The following is a 21,805-nucleotide window of genomic DNA, read 5'->3' as shown; positions in this document are numbered from 1 at the left end:
ATGTACTTGAATAGTTCACAACACATGATCTGTTGACGACACTGGGAAAGCAACTTAATGACTTCTGCTAACCCGAGGAATGGTATCTTATCCTGACGCAACAGGTGTCAATCTTGTATTGTGGCAACCCCATATCGCCATATATATATATATAATTCACAGAATTTGGAAAACTCGTGGTTCTCAAATATTTTTACCCAACGTGATCAGCACTGCACATGAGGGTATCGAGGTATAGCTGCCGTGAGGTTTCCGAAACATTATTGGGCTGTTATGGATGTTCGCACACCTGCGACCTGGCGATCTTTTTTAACTGGGTGATGTCGTGCTTCTGAAGGGGCGTTTACGCAGGGACAATTTGAGGAGGAGCAACATCCCCAGCAGCCCGGAAGATGGACTATTCGCATCGAAAATCAGAAATTATGATTATGGCACGATATCGCCTAAGACAGCCTCTGTTTTTTCAAAGCAAATAATTTATGAACGATTTATAGTTCATTCTTTAGGTACAGGACATCTCAGAGTTTCAAAAAAGTTTACATAGTTAGCTAGCAAACGTTAGCTGAACAAGATCCGGAAAAAGCCGGAAAAGTAAACATCACCGTTTACTTTAGCAGTCCCAAACGGAAATACAGAGATGCAATGGAGTTTTGCAATAAGGTAAAAGAAAAAACAAACGGATGGATTGAAAAATAATGGAAATTAATTTAATTTGAAATAAAAGTAATCACTAGCATTGACGAGAACACAGTATTGCTAGCTAACGTTCGCTAATAAAATTTTACTTCTGAGGTTAGGGTTGTCAGCCAGCGACATACAATAGCTGATTGGCTAGCACTCTCTATGCAACTAGCTAATTAAATTAAATAACAACGAGGCTTATAGACTACCTTGCAATTAGCTATCTAGCTAAAGACAAAAGAATCCCGTTCCGTGTAGCTAGCCAACAAGATAACTTTGAATGGCTTGTCATCTAGTAAACATTAGCTATTAGAGTTTCACATTGCACTCCGTTACCAGACTAGTATAACGAAAACGATTCTGTTTTGAGGACAGGGGGCTGGGTAGCTCATAAGCGTTACTGGCTTGGAAAACGTCATAACGTTACACTGAAGCGGTTGATTTTGTTCTGAAGATGGGAAGAAAAAAGAAGACATTGCATGACTATGCAGCGGAGTTTAGCGATTTAGGAGTGAAAAGACATGTGGTGGAGCAACACAACTCTGGCGAGAGGACCTTGGTGGAAATATTGTACTGCAGATCTTGTGAAATCACGGTTAGGGTCCGTAGAGATCGGATACTTGAGCACCTAGCCTCGGCCAGGCATTATCGAAACAAACGCCTTGCCAAACTGTGGGACCGAAAGCCCCATCTCATGTAAGTATGGTACTAGTAACTTCGGTTTGATATGAGTTTCTTGCGTAGAACGTAAAACAAATAACATTTGTTGTCAGCCAGTTTCTGCTTTGCCGTAGTACCGCACCATATTCTGCATCAACAATAACGTTATTTGGCGGCTAGTTGTTAAACCCTGGACATGTTGAAGTTGTTGCCACCGCTTGAGCATCGATGCAACCGTGTTACTTGCTTGCTAGATGCATTACTAATGTTTACATTCGACAAGCTTGTAACCTAGCGAATGCTACACTGTAATTAACCAACGCTATATAATTAAAGTTGGTCATAGAGTTATACAGCACCATGTGTATCAACTTTTTATATATTCCGAGTCCGTCTTTGAACTAGCCTAAGTTTCAGTGAGATTAGCCCGGTCGTTGTAGTAAACATATATAGGTGGTAGTCGTAGTAGTACGTTAAATCCAAGTTGTTTGTGACTATGTAGGATACGATACCATGAAGACACAACCAGACAATTGACCCTAAAAGTTGCCTTGCACAACCACAATACCCACCTCCTCTTATTAGAGAACTCGACTGGCAGTAGCATTGCCCATTGTGGGAGAGTTTCTATAGTAACCCCTCTAGAGAATAGGGCATCTACAGACTGCTACAGCTGAGCATCAAATGCTGTCTTCTGTTGCCAGTAATATGCTGGTAAGCTGGTACACTGGGAGGAAAGGTAAAGAAAAAAAAAAAAAATGGCATAAACAGTTTTTAAGATGCACGACATTTTTAATGTACCTGTAAACAGCGACCACTGTATGGAATTTGTAGTGAACTAGAACTTGAAGATCTTTGCAGACTTATTCAGTAACTAATTCACTATTCTGCCTAAACTGATGCATACTACCATTAACACAACACTAAACTGAGACTACAGTACACCAAGAGCTGCTTCTTAGTAAACAGGATGTTGCCTTTGTTTCATTTCCCTTAGAGATTAGATGAGCCAATCTCGGTTTTCAGCAGTTAAAACTGTGAATGGTTCACTGCTGTGTTTCAGTTTTCACTGTTTATGACAGAAAAGCTATGGTATGTTATGTATAATATGTCTACTGGACACGTTATCGAGAGGCTGTGGCGTATTTTGTTCTTGACAGACCCTCGGAGACAGAGCTCCAGCCTGGCTCACCTGTGGAGCTGGACTCCACGTCGACGCTGGCCCTGCAGCCTCAGCTCATCCTTCACAGGAACCCCTTCACCTCCCTCCCGTCGCCCGCCTTCCAGCCGGGGCCCCCCATCCACTCCAGCAGCATCAGCTCTACGTCCTGCAGACAGGGCGCGGCCTCCGCCCCGGGCCACGCCGCCCCCTCTACGTCCGCCGGCAGGTCCCACGCCCTCCCGCCGTCCCGCTTGAGAAGCCCCGAGCCCACGGCGCCCGCGTCCAGCTCCAGCCCCTGGCTGGCGGTGCCGGAGCCCTCGAACTCGGCTGGCACGCGCTGCGCGTTCGGGGAGGGGGAGCTGGGCGCAGCGGGCGTGGGCCTGGCCCTGTTCGGGGTGGGCACCGGCAGCAGGGCCCTGTGCCAGAGCTTGGTGGAGGAGAAAGGGTGCCACCTGCTGTACATCGTGGAGGAGCAGCGCTGGGAGGTGGAGACCGTGTTCAGTCAGGAGCACCTGGCGCACACCAGGGTGCTGCGGGCCGTCGACACGGACATCGTGCTGAGTGACCAGCGGTAGGTCCCGCCCTGGCCCCCCCTCTCTCAGCCAGGTTATAAGCACCTTGGGGAATCCTGTTCAAGAAGAAATTGTGAGGCAACATTATCGTTACGTGTTTCAAGCACAACCATCTTAATCCCTGCCAAACATAGTCAAACATATCAGAGAAGGAAATGACTGACATATCTGTCACTGACGTCCTGCCCTTATTCACCCGTGAAGAATCAAAGAGCCTACACGCTCTTCATGAAGTACATTAACTCTGTTAGTCTTATACTGCAGCTCATATTTAGCATGTGCTGCTGAGGTGATGTTTATCAGTACAGTATGGGTCCTGTTGTCTGGATTGTATTCGCAGTATATCACAGTTGACTGTGTTTGAGTATCCTGCCTGAAAATGGGGAATTGGTCGCATAATGTGGCCCAAGGAGGAAGGGCGTGGTCCGTTGGGTACTCTGTGCCTCATCGCTGATTAATGATTCCGCTTGTCAGTCATGTGCCTGTGATCTGCCTGTGATGGCTGTGGCAGTTTCACATTCACAATAATTAACACATTTCATCAGGTGCACATGCTGGTGTGCGCTAGCTCAAATATTACAGAGGGTATTACAGCAGTGGGATGGGGATACAGTTACAATTTGGCGGATTAATTTAGGTGAGAATAGGAAAGGGGGAATAAAAAGGGAGCTTCATTTAATTTGAAAAACTGCTGTGTAAATATGTGTACTCTGCTGGGAGCTATTCATTAAGGAAAATAAGTCTTATTTTTGTCTGGTGTTACAGGAACGGGTTAGACAGAAAGGGTCCTTTATACTGATTTGAGTTCATTTACTCTCTTCTTCCAGTGTCGCCGGAATCTTGGTCTGTTCCCCTCCTAAAGAGGCCTCGAAAATAGTCCTATGTGCCTTAAGAGCAGGTGAGTTAATTATGGGTTAGAAATAGTGTCAGTGAAGGTACCCAAGTTCTAAGCACAATAAAGAAATGCAGGTACATTGACTGGGCTCTTGTATTTTACATATATGGTTTGACTCAGTTGTAGTGTTTAAAAATAGTTCCCTGAGAAATGCAATTGTGACAGCACACAAGCTTCTTGAGTGCAATTTATATATATTTTTTTACATTTATAAACACTCACTGCATTGCATTTATTATGAAAGTGAACAATTAGTTGACCCTGCATTATAAGGTTGCTCTCCATGCTGTGTGGATTTACCTGCCCAGAGCTAGTTCAGTTTTCTGCTTTTCATCTCACACCATATGAAATGCATTCTGCACAACGTGGACTGCCCGTCACCGTACTTGCTGTGCTTTGCAGGTAAAGGTGTGTTCTGTGAGAAGCTGCCCAGCTTAGACAGACGGATCGCGGAGTCCTGTTTCGATGAGGCGGAGAGACACGGGATGCCGCTGGTGTGTGGCTTCTACAAGTGCGTACATCCACACAGACCGACAGTCTAACGATTCCTTACGAATTCCTCAGTTCTGTCCTGTAGAGCCCGGGCCTAACAAACGGGTCTGTTTTAGGCGCTTCGACCCGGCCCTGCAGTATCTGTACAAGAAGGTGAACGAGAGCGACACCCTGGGGAGAATACAGAAGGTTGCGGCCGTGAGCCGTCTCTACCCCCGCCCCACTGTGGCCAGGATCAAGGCATCCGGTACGAAGCTCTCGGCTCGACAGGGATACCTTTCCCTCAGGCTGTCTGTAGACAATGATAAATCCCCCTTCCTTGGTGGTCTGGTCCGGAGGGGATATCTTGGACAAGCTGTTTCAGGCACTTCAATGAAATGTTAAAACAACCTGTACAGTGGGGTCATTCAGCAGTCTGTCAGCTGTGCAGTTTGGCTGTCTTGAATACGGTGTGAAAATTAGTGATTATTCTAGCACCTCTTATTGGACCAGTACCAGCTCTATGTGTGGTCAAAGCCTTTATCCTGTAGATACTGTTTCTCTTGGTAATCCTGATGTGTGCGCTTCATTGGCTAAGATGCTGTGGAAAAGAGAGTCTGTTGAATAAATGCAAGGTAGCTGATGTGAGGGATGTAAGGTGACTAGCTGTCTCCCTTTCTACAGGTGGCATATTCTTCAGCATGGCGGTGCATGACATTGATGTCATATGCTGGCTGTTGGGTGAACGCATCCCAGACACCATATTTTCGTTGGGACATGCATTCTGCGCAGGTTAGCCTTTAATTACTGTGGTGTTAATGTTGGACGGCTCATAATGCTTTATATTTAAATACTTGTATTTGGGTATTAAGTCAGATTTATAGACCCATCGGCCTTGACCTCTTCAGACTTCAGAGTAGAGTAGAGATGCATTTGCCTTCCCTGTTTGGTAGAATACGCTCTGTTTGTAGTAGGATGGTTTTGCGTGTGGAGGGCAGTGAAAGTGAGGCGTCTCCTTGCTGTGCTCTGCAGAGGTGGCTTCAGTGGATGATGCTGACTCGGTCACCGTCAGCATGAAGTTCCCCAGCGGCGCCATCGCCTCACTGGACATCAGCCAGCACTGCCACAAGAGCTGCGACCAAAGACTTGAGGTGTGTGTGCGTGTGTGTGTGTGTGTGTGTGCATGTGTGCGTGTTTTATATATGGTAGGGAGTTCCTGTATGACTGTGGACAAAGTCTAGAGCCTCCACCAGAACTGAAAGGATGAATGATGTCACGTGTTCTTTGTAAGCACTTACTAGTCGGTATGGTGCTGTAGCATAATTAAATTAAATCAAATGGCAGATGTGCAAAGCCTGCAGAGGGCCGTGTTTGTCGGCGGATGAACACGGTGGGGTCCGTGCGTGACGTGTCCCGACCTGTGCGCTGTGCTCCAGGTCCACGGATCGGAGGGCTCCTTGCAGATGGAGAACAGGAATCCGCTGGGAGTGTGCGACCGCAGCACGTCGTCCGGCCTGTCTCTGCAGTCCACTGCTGACCGCTTCCTGGACGCCTACCGGGAGCTGCTGCGCCACTTCCTGCGGACCCTCAGAGGTCTGTGAAGTGTTCTAGTGATCCGCCCACGTGCAGTCCTCTGTCTGAAGCCCACTTCCTGTACTTCTGTCTGTCTGTCTATCTATCTGTCTATCTCTCTCTCTCTCTCTCTGTCTGTGTATCTATCTATTTATCTATCTCTCTCTCTCTCTCTGTCTGTGTGTGTGTCTATCTATCTCTCTCTCTCTGTCTGTCTGTCTGTATTTATTTATTCATTTCTTTGCCGCTAGAGGGCAGAGTGGAAATTTTTCCCTTTTCCTCCTCACTGGTATTTGCATTATAATTATAAATCTTAAATCTAAAAGTGTTTTTTTTAGGACGGTTTCTCTGAAGAATTATTAATGTTATGTGTGATCTATGAAAAATTTTGCTGGAATTGTGCTGGAGTTGTTTCCCAGCTTCGGTCCTGGGGGTGGCCCCTGTGTGCTGTTTTTCATTCCAACCACAGTTGCGATCTTAACAAGTCGTACATTTTTCCTCAGTTGGGTTCTTGTCATGTTTAGAGGGATTATTTACCCTCTTAAGACACATTATGTCAGAAATAGCTATGCACGCCATGAAGAATAGGCCAAAGTTCACATTGTGCTTATTGTGCTATATTGCAAACACAAGGGTGTATAATCCCTCTAAACATGAAAAACACCTAATTAAGAAAAATTAACAGCTTGTTAAAAATCTGGAATCACACCCTGTGATTGGGGCAAAAACCAGCATACACGGGACCGAGGTTGGGAATCACCGGTTTGAGACAGTTGCTTTATAACAGAGTGTAAAATTATATTTTCAGTTGGCAACAGAAAATCTTGTCATTATATATTTAAATATTAGAAAGTCTGGTGAACTCACACTATCCAGATTAAGCATATAGATTTACATTTTCATCAAAAACTAAATATCCTGTAAATGCAGCATTTTAAAGACAGTTGTGATGTTAGTAATGAGGCCCAGTCCAAATAAGGCAATGCTAACAAACCCTTTTAAAAGTATTACCATTGGTGGCCTATCCAAGAGGAAAGTGCGTAAATTAAATTGCTGCTTGACGTAGTGTTTTCTTTCTGAGGAACAGATTTTGGGCAGAATCATCTTTGTGTAAACATCTTTGAGTACTGCCGTGAATAGCACACTTAGTACTACCCTGTACAGTTGAATTTGTGGGTGAGCGGTTGTTTGATCTTTCTTCGGCAGGCGTGGAGCCTCCTTTCATCACCAAAGAGCAGTATTTGTGGACGGTCCAGGTGGCCGCAGCCGCGGAGCAGTCGTGGAAGAACGGCTCTGCGGTCGACCTACGCGACGATTCGCCGAAAATCATGGTCATCAAGACCGAGGCCTGACCGCGCCTAACCTCACCTGCCCACAGCGAGGCTGCACCCGGGCCATTATGAAGGCGAGACAATTCCAGCAAACGAGAATTTCAGCTCGTCTGTTCACCGAATACTCATTCTGTTTTCCCTTCTTTGTGTGAAATACGTTGTGCATACTGTAGTTTTACCACCCGAGACCAGTGCTTCCTTACTGACAGTTCGTTCAGTGCTTCGGTTCTGCACCTCTGTGGGTCGTATGGATTATGAGGTTTTAAGTGGCTAAAATATGAGGTACTTTGTCACAATGCAAGGCATTTTTTAGATCTGAATTATGTAAACTTCAGCATACCAAACATACACCAAGACCACTGCAGTTAGTTAGTGTGCGAACTATGATGTAAGAATTGGTTAATCTTGTTATTTATATTCATGTCCAAAATATGGTTCACCAGTGCAAGAAGCAATATATTTAAAAGTGTAGTACCTGTTTGATTTTGGCTTGTACACTTACACCTTGCTTGCCTTTTTATGTTCTGAAAAACAAAAAGCATAGGAAGGTGGTGGCAGAGGTTGGTGTACATGCAATGTTAATATGAACATGGCTAGAGTACTGAATTTTTTGTGCCGTCCAATATTACGCATTGGAATTGGGATGCCAAATATTATAAGAGCAAACAAAATGAACAAATGTTGCAACTTGCACGTTGGCTCAAAGAGCTAGCATTCCAATGTACAATCTCTTTGCTATACAGACCATAGTACTGAAACTTACTTTTACTCTAAAGTTTTCCTCTGTATTTTCACTGTTGTTAAAATTTCACTTTCACCATAACCATGTAAATACTACAAATCTTATTTTTAACTTTTGAGGCATATATGTATGGCTGATACATATAAACACAGTACTGATAAACACAGTAAAGCTATAGCAGTACTATAAGAACACCTGCCTAACATTGCATGAAAGTGTGTGTGTGCGCGTGTGTGTGTGTGTGTCCACCACATTTCATCCTGGGCTTTATAGTAAAATTACCATGTGTGAATATATGTGTGGTTGCTTAGTTGCTGTTCATTGTTCATTGTTCACATGAAAGATTTTTTAATTCCTTGTTTTACCAGTTCTGTTGCGTTCTTGTTTGTTAAAGGCTGCTGTAGAGAGAAGCAGTTTTGCAACTACTGCAGCAATGGACCTGTAAAAGAAAATATAAAATATCTGTAAATGCGTTACTTCCTCTTTTATTGTAAATTCCTCAATATATGCTTTTTATGTGTCAACTTGCATTACAGTGGCAGTGTCATTCGTGGCTCCTCTTACATTTGCTAAGCTCATAGGTTACTTGAGAAGTAGCAGGTGACCCAGGGTTTTAATCTCCCGGGTAAATAAAGACCTTTTTAGTTGTGAACAGCAGTCTTAGGTAATTTAGTCTGAGTGATCATTAAGTAGTTTACTTGTTAGTCCTTTGCATTTGTAATTCCCTTAAGGGAAAAAAATAAGGCAAATGTGTTTTAACTCCGTTTGTGCTTATACTTCTGAATCAGCAATGTGACCTTCTCCAAAAACAAAAAAAAGGGGGGGGGGATGGGTTGGGGATTCATTTATACACTTAGACTTAAGAAAATAGTATCAGAATAATAGGCTTTTACTGCCAGAATGTTATGTTCAAGCAGTAATACTTTTCTTTGGCCCTGCCAAAAGGTTATGTATGAATATTTGAATGAGGTGTTTTTAAATGGTGAGACAGCTATCACCGTTTACTTTGGGTTCCAGACTTGGTGCCAAAATTGGACAGGTGGGCAGGTAGATGTCCAGAGCTGTGACTCCACAGGTGAGCTGGTGGACAGGGGAGTGAAGAGGGACCAGCTGGTTACATTTGTTTTGGAGGATGCACACATTATTCTGCACTCTCTGAAATAAATAAGGACCTCTGAATAAGCCATTCTGAATTTGTAAAAACAAAAACTATGGCATTTTTCTTTTAAAAATGGGACAGTACTCATTTTTTCTATTGTTTTTCTGTGATACAATGTTCATTTAGTTCATCACTTGCAAGGAAGGGCAAAACATAAATTGGTTTAACCATGAGAAACACTTTACTTTGTTGATATAAACAGCGATAATTACAGTATTACACTTCTCATAAAAAAACAACACATGAAATAGCTACCTTTCTCAGGGTTCAAAAAAAAAATAACTAGTTATAAATTCAGATTACACACTTAATACTGCTTATAAGCACATTGAACAGTTATTTCACCACCAATGGAATTAAAGTCCATTGCTTTTAATTTGTGACTAGCTATCACAGCTATGATTGACAACGGATGTTAATGCTTCAGAATGTGCCCAACAATGGATGTTTTATAGTAATTATGATCATGCCTTATTGTCTATACATGAAAAGGCACAGATACACATTTGCTCTTATGTACAGTACAGTAGCAGTTGACAGTTGGACAAGGAAAGTTAGCCCTAAGCCACATAATTCATTATCAGTTCCATGGCTTATTTAGGCATTATTTAATTACGCAGGACTTGGTTTGTTTTTAGAAAATGATTGTTAGTGTTGACGGGCCTCCATTTGTATTTATGTTCCAGAGAGTACATGGAGGTAAAGTGTACATGGGTGTATGACAAACAACAGCCTCACCCAGACAAACCCATTCTGGACACTGTAAGTTTCTTTAAGAGTGTCTGCTAAATACTAGTAAAATAAAATGAAATAATAATTAGCATTTCACACGGGTGTATACTTTCCTGACTGGTGTGGCCTACTCTGAAAAAGGAGCTATTTGAAAAAGCAGACTTACAGATCAATTGCTCCTCTACAACCTTTTTCCTCCTTATGTAATGCCACACAACTTTTCTGTGCCTTGTCAAAACTGGCATCTCACTCTCAGATGGAAGGGCTTCTTGTCTTTGATAAAGATGGTACTGGTGCCAGATGAGAAAGCCTGGAAAATCAGGTCAAAGAGATATGCACATTGTTGTGCACAACTCTTTTTCCACATTGAAGCAGGAATGTTGACGCGTGTCTAACTTTCATTGCATTTCAACCCTGCTGAGCACAGATGAACCACATCAATGTGGTAGCAAACTTGCATTACAAAAACTCCTGTACAATGCAATTCTATTGTTCTTATCGTGTGTGTTTTTTTAAATAGGCCAACACAACACTTTGAATTCAAGAGTATTCATATGGTGGTTATCAAGATATCAGCATACAAAAAAACAAAACAAAAATAAAAACATACACTGACAACCATCTCTGCTGATAATTCAGAAAGATAAATAGGACACCTTGCCCTGCAAGGTGGTTCAGACCATCATCAAAACAACAGAGTTCTGTTTAAGCTACTCTTTTAGAAACATCAGAACAAACACAGCTCACTGATTAAGCCAGTCTCTTATACATAGGTGTCAGCATTTGCTTTGTTCACTGAGTCACTATCTGAGATGATGTTTAAAGTTTTAATATAGGCCCCTGGATCTTTCTTTTTTCCTCTTTCAGTCCAGAACAGTAGATCTTTTGTGCCCAGATGCTAAAAACATGCAAGAGTTTATACCGTTTATATTTCCCGTTTCCTTGGATAACAAGAAAAATAATTAAATATTGGAAGCCAAATCATAAAGCTAATAATTCAGATAAAATAGGTCATTTGCAAGTTGTGCCACGGGGCATACATCTCCCAGAACACCATGGGGCCAGTGTACGAGCTGCCAAACCCTGAGTGTACATGATGTCCACAACCCGCATCACCTGAAAGCTCATCCAACATGCGTTTCAAAGCACAGCGCTCACTGGCCCTGTGCAGAACTTGGTTTGGTTCCATTTCTGTCTCCAGTTAAGATTTTTTCCAGTTTCGCTATTAATGTACTGCACCTCTTGTCCATTTCTGTCAAGGGGCTACACTCATTCAAACTGTCATAAATAAGTGGACGTTCACAAGAAGCAGAAAGGACAACAGTGCATTTACAGGCTAATCACATAGCAGTGTAATGTGATCTATGGTTTCCATGAATATATAGCAGTTTAACTGCTTAATGCTTAAGCTTAATGTGTCTCTAAAGATAAACCATAATACTGCATTCAATTGTTAATTTTTTTGGTAACAAGTTTGTTGATGCTTAATTCAAAATGTCTATCTCTGACTGATCCAACATGCCATGGGGTTTAAAGAGATTGGCTTCTTGAGAAAAATATTACAAAACTCATACACTGATTCACATTGAGATTTTTCTTTCCGTTAAAAAAAATGCATTTATATTTATAGTACAAATGTAAAAAAAAAAAAAAAAAACTGCTAGATCACTGTAAAGATGTTTCAAAAGGTGTTCCCACAACAGAAGATAGAGCTAAGTATGGTTGTTCATGCATCTGTTCTCATGTACAGTTGTACGTATATTTACTGAATTATCAAAACTAGTATTGGTAATGCATACGCGCTCACCAACTAGCTTTACTGATTTCTAAAATAATACAATTAAACTCCTTGATGAACACTTTTCTTTGAAGCTGCACAAGGTAAAAATGTAGCTCATGTACATATATACAACCAAAGAGGAAGAACACATTGATGACTGTCAACCTGTGTTCCAGGAATACCTATTTATTCTCCCCCAAATTCATACTTATGGCAGTTTGTTAAATGAATTAGCAAGCTGCAAGACAAGATGAGGTGAGGGACATTTTAGTCAGGGCTGGGGAGGCAAGGAGGGGGGGGGGGGGGGTAGAGTTATCCAGGCCAACATCATACACTGGTGGAGGCTACTTAACCTTTCTAAAACACTCCCTGAATGTGTTGGAGCTTTCAGAAATAACCACCCATTTCAGAATAAAGAATGGTTGCTGCCAAAATCCACAACGAGAAGGTCTGCTGAAAACACCAACAAGTAGTGTTGTTGCCTTTTGATTTTCTTTCTCTTGCTCGCTTCCAATGAATGCCATCCTGCTGTGAAGCCTTGGTAAATGGAAACATATTCAGATGGGATTTCCTGAAGCGAAGTAAAAGTGCTTATCCGCCACGTGTCTATCAACGTCATTTCTTTTGATTGATATGAAGGTTGACGCTTCCTGAAAGCACTGGAGTATAACCGTAGGAGTGAAGTCATCACGGCAGAGCGGAGTCTACACACAAAGCAAAACTAATAACTGCACTGAAGACATTTCAAATATGGAAGTGCTTCGATAAAAAAAGTCCCTTAAAATGGGAGGTTAAATATAACTGTTGTTCTTGTTTCTGCTTTTAAAGCAAGGGCTTCTACAGCCCTTCCACTTCATTCATTTCTGAATGTATGTTTTTAGTCCTTAAATAACGGCATAAACAACAAATTTATTGTAAAAAAAAAAGAAAAAACATAACGGGAGGAAGAAACAGTCTGCAGCCGGAGCCCTAGTGGACGTCGCTGTCCATGAACTCCTCCTTGATGGATTGCTTTTGGGCTTTGCAGTCGGGCATGTCGAAGCCGAAGTCGGACCAGTCTTCCCCGGTGCCGCCCGGCCCGGCCCGGTTGGGGATGGTGATGGTGTGGCGCACGCGGAAGTGCACGGCCTCCATGACGCGCTGGCGCTGCAGCTCGCCGGTGGACCCGATGGCCATGGTGGCGGTGTTGCTGCTGGAGCGGATCAGCTGCTGGCTGTAGTCGTGGCCCTGCTTCATGTCCTGCAGGCCCCTCCAGATGGCCAGGCGGAACTGCTCCGGGATCTTCAGGGCACCCAGGTCCTGGCGAGGAGCACACAGAACGGGCGGAGTCAGCCGGATACCACCGCACTCTTTCGCCAAACACGACGCTTGGTTTACAGACCCGACCCCACGGTGACACAACTACGCTCTTGCCAAACACGACCCTGAGCAGACTCAACCTATAGAGGCACAGCCGCGGTCTCATTTAACATGACTGTTTACGGACTGAAACCTATAGAGACACAACCGTGCTCTCATTAAACAAGACCGTTTACAGGCTCAACCTACAGAGAAACAACCACACTCTCGTAAAACATGACTGTTTACAGACTCAACCTATAGACATGACCGCGCGCTTGTTAACCTATAGAGACACAACCGTGATGTCTTTAAACATGACTGTTTACAATCAAGATCCTTTGCAAAGACTGGTTGATTAGTAGAATCAGATGTGTAACTGGTTGGTTGGAACAAAAGCCTGCACCCACACCGGCCCTTTCTGGATAAGATTGAGGACCCCTGGTTTACATACTCAATCAATAGAGTCACAGTCTACATACCACCTGCATATTAATTACCTTACCCATGTTAACAGAATTAAAGTTTCCCAGAGTTAGGACAACAGGATATCTGGACCGAACATTAGAAGACATTGGAGAGCTAGGACTGACAGAGGGATGGAAAGAGAGAGAGAGAGAGAGAGAGAGAGACTATGAGAGAGAGAGAGAGAGAGAGACAGAGACTATGAGAGAGAGAGAGAGAGAGAGAGAGAGAGAGACTATGAGAGAGAGAGAGAGAGAGAGACTATGAGAGAGAATGTTACCTCCATGGACAAGGTCTGGAGGTGGTACACACTCTGTAGGCCCTGGGACGTGAAGTAGTCAATGCAGTTTTGGCACCCGAGACTGGTTAAAAAACTGTTCAGAGACAAAAGGAACTCTGCTGAGTCCAAGGAGCAGATTTTGGGTGGTTTTTTTTTCAGATTCATCAATGCCATAGAGAGAGAGACAGAGAATCTGTCACTGTACAGTATCCATAACAAAGACACTCCGTAAAGCCATGACTTTAAAAGCAAATGATTAGAGTGTATTTCCCCGACAACCTGCCCAATTAGTTCCCTGAAATAACCTGTGCTGAAAAATTATAATAATAAATCTTATTATCTACTTTCTGTTGATGTACCAGTGACCTCTCCATTGCCAATTCCTGAGAAACCCAAAACTCAAACAGACATTCAGTTTGAATCAACATGGTTGCAATATCCATGATCTGGTCAGAAATAATGAAAATGCATGCAGTTGTATTAACGATTCGTAACGCTTTTTTTGTTTCTGTAATTTCTTTTATTATAAATACAAGGATAAAAAATTTCTGTTCTACAAACATAATTTTTCAGCAACATTTGAAATTCTGATCAAAACACAAATTTTGTAGCATTAACCATACAGTTTTTTTCTAACATTTAGCTGAGGTTTTATACAAAAACATAAAAGCAACACCGTGGTTGTTTCGGCAAACCTGATATGTAACAGACAACTGACAGGAAATGCCATGAAAATGAGTAAAATAAAAGAATGATCCTGCTGGAACATAAAGTATATGCACAGTTTATGTAAGTACAAGATATTTGATTATTCTGGGTCGACAACAGTTTATAGCCTTTAATCTTATGCAGTTTTTAGGTACTGTGGCTGTTGTTGTTTTTTAATTTCTAATAATGTGCCTTTTTGGACACAGAAAGTCCTGTATCTGTGATGTATGTGAGAGATCCAAAAGGCCAAGTACACTATCTCAGACAGCAGAAATACCACTTTAAAATGGCTCAAATGTGCTTTTACAAGACCTCATTTTTATCACTCTGTGTATTTCTCGTAAATTTCACTCAAAATCTGCAGAAAAGTCTGTTGCACTTTGCTTGCCCAGATTCATCATGGCCATTGTGTGTTTCCCCCTCAAGTTTGAGTACTGTTTCTATTTAGATATTTTATATTCTGTATTCAAATACAGGATTGTGAGATTGGTTGGTGCTGAAAAGCATTTTATTGAATCAAGGTTGTAGTTGAAAAATGAATGAAATTAAAACTTTGCTAAAAGTTTCAATATGAAATTTCATACTGAAAAGTATCCTGAGAGGGGTACAAGCCTTGTTTAAATGCTGCTTTAGTTTAGTTATGAACCTTAAAGGCACATAACTAAACTAAGCTGTAGGCTTACGTTTATGTGTAAGTGTATTAAAGTGAATTATAGCACTGGATAGACTTTCAGGTAAAGTCAAACAGTTAAAATATGTTGTTATGCACAATGTGAATTTCATATAAGACAAGAAAAGACAATTATAAAAATGAAAAGAAAAATTAATGCAAATAAATGTTTTCTGCACCATAAAAATGAGCAAATGTGATGACAAGTCAATCAGTGAATGGCTGCATTGATTGCCTGCAGTCTTAATACCATTCTGCATATGTCAAATTTAGAGCAATCGCATGGATGCTGTTAGCTGTCGGGGGCTTTAAAAGAATGACAGAGTCAGAATCAACTGGGCACAGGACACCAGCTGCTGCCTCTCTAATCGTGTCATCTGTTTTCTGATCAGTATTGCAGACACTGTATTTGACGCTTCAGAAATACACTGTAAAGTGAATCTTACTGATATGGGATGAGCGCTTGGAGGGACAAAAAAACAAGACGAAATAAGATTCTACCTCAGAGCTTCTCAAACTCAGGCGACCCCTGGGGACCCCTTTGTATGCTGGTTTTTGTTATAGCCGTTTTCTCGCTTAATTAAGGCTGTTGAACACTTCTTTAAGTTCTTCCATAATTTATTGTCATTACACGATGCAGGTTTGGCTTGACACTAGTTTTGTCTTCGAATTCTTTATAATCTACCAAATGGTTAGTTTTAGAGGCCAGATATCCACACTTTCACCAAGTAGGAGCCTATTAATTCACCTCAGTCTTTAATTTGATCAGTAATTTTTAAAATCTCTTTTAATGTGCAATATCCCGGTGAGCAAAAGCCAGAATCTTGATGTCTAAAGGAAATCTTTGGTTGAGAGACATTTTCCCATAAACAGATTAGGTTACCCTCAATACATGTCTTACCTGGATACAGCCTGACTACATCCTAGTTGACCAGAAAACTTTCACTTTTCAAACAAATGTGATTTTCACCTGAAAGCCTAGATGCCGTTTCTCTGACTTTTCACCACAAAAATGTTCACTTGCATAGCACAAAAATCACAATGTGAATTCTTTGTGGCATGCATAGCTATTTCTGACATATGGTTTAAGAGGGTAAACAATCCCTCAAAATATGAAATGCACCTAATTAAGACAAAATTCTAGAATTACAATTGTGGTTGGAACAAAAACCAACATACACAGGGCATGCTAGGCCCGAGTTTGAAAACCACTGTTATACATCCTTTTCTGAACATAAGAAATAAGCACACTCCACTCAAAGCAGCATTGTCCTATAGCACTATGATAAATGGAATAAATTCTCATTTAACCAATTAAAACACTTAAGGAATCGACAACACACAAGACAATACAGTTCTGATCAGAGCACATTATCGCATGGTATATGATTCTGGGCAGCTGATTGGATCAGCACTCAATGGCATTTGATTAAGTGGTCAGTAGAAGAGGTGCAGAAGTGAACTACGGTTAGCAGATGATTCCGTCTAGTATCAACAAAATGTCGAATTCTGACCAAATCACGAATGACTGAAACAAAACAGCTTTCTGTTTATGTTTGCAGTTAAAGCCTGAGATGGTGATTCAGTGGAACAGGAAAGGATTCGTTTCTGAAACACTGATCTTCCCAGCTGTGTATTTACGGAGTTTTGGCCAGGCATGGCAGTGCAAGGAGCTTGTTGGGTCGGGTTCAGGGCGTGGTGGTGGTAGGGGGTGAAGGAGGAGGGTGTCAGGGGTGCATCAGTGGAGGGTGAAGTACCTGACTAGGCTGGGGTCAGGGTTATATGGAGGGGGAGGGGTACAGTGAGACGCTGGCACCATGGGCTGGCCGGAGTGACCTCCGTTCATGTCACCGTTAGACTGCATGTGGTGACTGTTCAGCATGTTGGAACCTGAGAGGATTCAAACACAGACACGATCAAGATAGTGACCGCAGTCACTGGTGCGCATTTCCACCCTCGCACGTCTGTGTGGAGATTCAAGTGGGTACCTTCTGAAACTATTAGGAATTTATCACACAGACAGAAACATTTTTTAAAAAGATACTAAGAGTACAGAAATGACACATTTTGTCAACATTCACATTTTATTGGGCACGAAGGACTAAAAAATAGCCTGTTAAAAAATAGTATAATATATAGTATTAAACACTAAGGAGTATTTCTGGGTGAGCACATCAGTGTTTTCCTGGACACAGCCCAATATGGTTGCTCAACCAAAAATATCATAAACATAAAAGCAGTTTGTGGGGAAAGAGTGTCACCTATTGGTTGAATTAGACAATTTTCCTAAAAGCGTATTATGTGAAAGGCAAATAAAAATAAGAGGAGTTGGAGCTCCCCCTGTTGGTAACTGGAGGAAGGGCTCTTTCTCCAGCAGGTACTGCAGGACACACACACAAACATGCGCGCGCACACATGCACGCGCGCATGCACACACACACACACACACACTCACACGCGCACACACACACACAGGCACACAGCTCGGCCGCTGCGTTCTCACCCATATGTCCCATGCCTGGAGGAGGGCCGGGGCTGGGCTGGGGCTGCTGCCCCACCAGCTGGTTGACGGAGGGCAGCTTATTCATGCCCCCGTGGATCTTGTTCATGTTGGGCAGCGGCGAGCCGTAGGACGACGGGGAGGACAAGTGACTTCTAGCAGAGGGGAGGGAGGAACAGAGACGGTTGGAAGCAGGTCCTCTCTTTCATATCACCCAAATAACATTTCAAATTATGACGGGGGAGTTGGTGTAGCGGAACGGTTAGGGAACTGGGCTGGCTAGGGGAGCGCGCTCAGACTCACTGTCTCTGTAGTAGCTGCTGCTGCTGCTGCCTGTATGAGTCCACCAGCTGCTGTGGAACCAGCTCCACCAGCTCCAGACTATCCTTAATCTTCATCAGGATGTCAAAGTTCTCCCTGCCGCGCACCTGTGGGTCGACGTTCACCATTAGGGTCTGCTTTAAACAGCTCTGCGGTCTGATTTAGAGCTTCAGTGACTACTGCAGACAGGTCTGGGGTAACGATCAAAGCGTTGCAGAGCGATGACATGACTCACGGGAATATAGTATAATTCTTCTTCTCCGTGTCGCCTCTTTTTGATGTTAATGGCAGGTCCAGGAATGTGTGGAGGGGTCTGTTTGAAAGCTGAAAGCGGCGACAGAGGAGCGGTTTAACGCGTTGGATTATTTAAGGAAAAAGGAAGGCGTGAGTCATTGAGAGTGACAGGAAGCGCTCTGACTCACTGCGTTTGTTGGCGTTGCCGTTCTTGGCCACGTTTTCGTTCAGCGCCTGCTGCTCCCGGAAGTGGTCCTCGTCCGCCTTCCTGTCTCGCCCGGGACACGCGCATATGCGCCCCTCGAACGACCTCCGACCCAGAACCTGACCACTGCGAAGAGACGCGCGCTGTCAAGGGCTCGAGCTGACTACAGGCAGCGCAGAGGCACGGGGCGGAGAGATACAAAACCATGGCGGCTCCGTGTGTGTGTGTGAAATGCGCAGACAGCGGCGTCGCTCTTACTCTCGCGTTTCCAAGGTGATGATGATGAGGATCGGCCTCCTGTTCATCCCGCCCACGCAGCTGCTGTTGCACATGAAGTTGTACAGAACTGTGGTGAACTCCGTCCCCACCTGCAGAGCAGAGAGGCCCTACCTGTCAGTCAGCTGCCAGTAAACACCACCCATCCGCTCCCATTCAGATAGGAACCATACAGTATTCAAGGATAATGCAGTTAGAAAAAACACATTAACACAGTTAGCGTTATTAATGGTGTACAGTTGGTTGTGTCAGTCGACATGAAAAAGTTTGCAAGGGTAACACCTTGCTGCAAAACTTCAAAAACCAAAATAACAGAATTCAAAACAGCATAAGGGTGGGATACTGTAGATGTGATTTGTTGCACCATTGTTTTTGCCGCTGAGATATTTTTCTGTCTGTCTCACTAGTCTGTACATGTCAGCTGGCAGGCAGTGGTTTACCATTAGGGACAGAGCTTGGAGGAGAGAACAGGCAAATGTGACAGGAGTTGACACTCTCGTCTCCCACAATGTCAGCAGATGAAAGCAATTAAACTGTTGCCCCTGGGAACGAAACAACCAATCCCACAATGCTATAAATAAACGCACCAGACAATGTAATTAATCAACAGACCAGCCCTATAGAAGGCAGGTTTGTGATGGGAAACTAATGGCAAGCCCTCTCTTCAGATCTGATAAGCCTGCGTTCCCTGATCTCCTGCCGGGTCGTCGGGGGATCGGCGGAGGAGACGCACCTGCGGAGACTCGTAGGGCACCATGACACTCTGTCGGCCCGTGACCGGGTCGTCCACGTACTGGGACAGGTTGTTGCCCTCCACCCGAATCAGGTGGCTCGCCGGGGCTGCCTGACCTGGTGGGATGGGGACAGGGGGGCAGGACGGAGGTCATCGCAGGTCATTATGAAGAGGAATAAAGTCCACTTCTCTGATTCTCTGGAGCGGTTTATATCCGTTTGGGCTAATGTGTGAAACACATTATGATCCCTGGATTGACTATCAATGGCAGGGCTATAATTGCACTGGGCAGGCAAAAGTGTGTGTGCTGTTATTTTATACATTACATTACATTACAGGCATTTGGCAGACGCTCTTATCCAGAGCGACGTACAACAAAGTGGCATTTATTATTTATTAATAATAAATTTATTAACAAGCAAATTCCACGTGCGAATATAAAGCCTGTTTAAATTGAAGGAGGGGCGGGCCCCGGGAAATGAAGTGGGCTGCGGTTAGTTTTGGCGTCTCCTCCGGGACACAGAGAGGTGAGGCCAGTCTTTACCGTCGTTGAAGTCGCGGCCCAGCTCGTGGTTGGGGCAGCGCTTCACCACCTCGGTGACGTGCTCCGCCTTCTTGTAGACCGGCATGGCCCGGATGACGCTCCCATGGGGAGGTGTGGAGGCCAGCTTGATCTGAATGGGGCAGGTCTTGGCAATCTGACAGTACAGCTTCTTCAGCAGCGGAGAGTACTGGAGGGGGAAGCAAGGGAGAGCTCCGAGTTAATTTCAGCGTCATTTCCACAATTCGCCCGTCTGCAGTGTTCACTGGCCATCAAAGCTGTGCTTCCTGAAATGATGAACGAACATATATTACCGATTGTTTTCGCAAATCATTATAAGGAATTTTTACCATTGCCCCTGTCTTTCAATTTCCTGTTATCTGAAAACAACAATGCCACTTGAAAACACGTAGTTTTATGTACCTCTGTTAAAATTGGCATAGTTTTTGCGCATACAACTACTCAAATCTACAGGGTTTAAAAACAATATCATGGTAATGATACAATAGACACACACACACACACACTCATGCAAAAACAAAATATACATGAGGGCCTCACTGCAGAGAGCTGTGAGTATCTGTGGCGTGCTGTGTCTCCTAGGCAAACTGTTCCTGAAAATAATTATCAGTAATTTAAAAAAATCTTCCCATGTTCCCTGTTTGGTTCATAACTTCCTATTGAAACCTATAAAAACTGTCTGTTTAGTTTACTGACTGATTCCATATGTCCATGCACAGGTGTAGGCAAACATCTGCTTCTAGAGAGAAAACACAGGTGGTCTAAAATTATATCAATAAAATGTGAGCAAAGTCCTTTCTTGTGCAAGATCTAAAACTCACCCTGAAAGACAGTGCTGACCCTCACCCAGACCAGGGGAAGCTCAAAGCAACACAGAACAAAACGCCCGGCCGCTCCCAAAACACTGGGACTCTTGAGTCATACCCGATGACTCCTTAGGTCTTAGGTCTGGCATCTTGGGAGAATCCTCAGAGTAGAATAGAATCTCCACCCCATTCACAACTCTACCATCTGAATGTCTCTCTTCTCCATCACCTGCTCCAATACCTCCAGTCTGCTCGTATACATCTCCCCTCACCTAATCAACTTCCACTGGCTATCCGCTACCTCGCTGGCAGAGTTTGATCCATTGTAAATGTCTGTGTTAAACACAACCCATTTTCATACAGTAGATACACAGCATTGTGCCAACATTTCAGACACTGCATTCCAGTGCCACCACTCCAACATCCTCCATCAGCTGAGGACGATGAGCACAAGCATGCAGACATGTGCAGCCAGACATTGTGTATGTTCACTCTGCAGTTCACAGGCACTGGGGTTCACAGCATGCACCGGTGCCACAGGCAAATTCACGAGAGGAGTCGCTGTTGCAAGACAAGCCAGAGTATACATCCTGCCCAGTAAAACCCTCTCCCTCCAACACGGATCCTTAGCCAATCGCACAGAGCCCCGCCCCCAAGCACAGACAACTATAGGAAAATATGACGTGCACTTGGCCAAGCATTTAGCAGTGTGGCAATGTTTACAGGACAAAGCAAATGTAGTACAGCAAACACCGTCTCATTTCAGGGTGTATGCAGTTAAGAGAGGACATCTTTGTGTCTCTTGGGTGAAGAAGCACCCAGGTGCACCCAGGTGAGAGGCCATCATTTTGGCTGGCACCCATCCTGCTGTGTGCGAGCTTCAGGTGCTTCTGAGAGACAGGAAGAGGGGGAGAGGTGTCCTCCCTAATGCTACATGCTGGGACAAGCCC

General features: G+C 43.7%; 2 protein-coding genes across 8 annotated transcripts in view; one reads left to right on the top strand and one right to left on the bottom strand.

The window, feature by feature from the left end:
* Positions 1-204: 204 nt before the first annotated feature.
* On the top strand, positions 205-8,738 carry LOC118207608 (myo-inositol 2-dehydrogenase-like). 2 transcript variants are annotated; one of them, XM_035381368.1, is made up of 9 exons: positions 205-660; positions 2,502-3,074; positions 3,903-3,973; positions 4,373-4,481; positions 4,579-4,709; positions 5,126-5,233; positions 5,474-5,592; positions 5,878-6,034; positions 7,220-8,738. In XM_035381368.1, the coding sequence occupies exons 1-9, from the start codon at positions 638-640 to the stop codon at positions 7,363-7,365; spliced, it is 1,437 nt and encodes a 478-aa protein (XP_035237259.1). In that variant the 5' UTR covers positions 205-637; the 3' UTR covers positions 7,366-8,738. The 2 variants fall into 2 exon arrangements, with proteins under 2 accessions (XP_035237259.1, XP_035237258.1); XM_035381367.1 differs by having other exon boundaries at positions 208-1,377.
* A 1,611-nt stretch (positions 8,739-10,349) lies between these two features.
* The window catches only part of tp73 (tumor protein p73), a 43,374-nt gene continuing 31,918 nt past the window's right edge, over positions 10,350-21,805 (bottom strand). For all 6 annotated transcript variants that reach the window (XM_035381361.1, XM_035381363.1, XM_035381364.1 and 3 more), the window contains 10 exons: positions 20,032-20,218; positions 19,488-19,603; positions 18,737-18,846; positions 18,462-18,604; positions 18,275-18,363; positions 18,022-18,146; positions 17,722-17,873; positions 16,976-17,108; positions 13,841-13,934; positions 10,350-13,056 (listed from right to left, as the gene is read on the bottom strand). In XM_035381361.1, coding sequence (XP_035237252.1) covers positions 12,727-13,056; positions 13,841-13,934; positions 16,976-17,108; positions 17,722-17,873; positions 18,022-18,146; positions 18,275-18,363; positions 18,462-18,604; positions 18,737-18,846; positions 19,488-19,603; positions 20,032-20,218 — 1,479 coding nt within the window. In that variant the 3' untranslated portion in view covers positions 10,350-12,726. The remainder of the gene's footprint in view (positions 13,057-13,840; positions 13,935-16,975; positions 17,109-17,721; positions 17,874-18,021; positions 18,147-18,274; positions 18,364-18,461; positions 18,605-18,736; positions 18,847-19,487; positions 19,604-20,031; positions 20,219-21,805) is intronic.

The sequence above is a fragment of the Anguilla anguilla genome, chromosome 11, assembly GCF_013347855.1.
Source record: "Anguilla anguilla isolate fAngAng1 chromosome 11, fAngAng1.pri, whole genome shotgun sequence".
NCBI lineage: Eukaryota > Metazoa > Chordata > Actinopteri > Anguilliformes > Anguillidae > Anguilla > Anguilla anguilla.
This window is presented reverse-complemented; position numbering and strand designations above follow the sequence as displayed.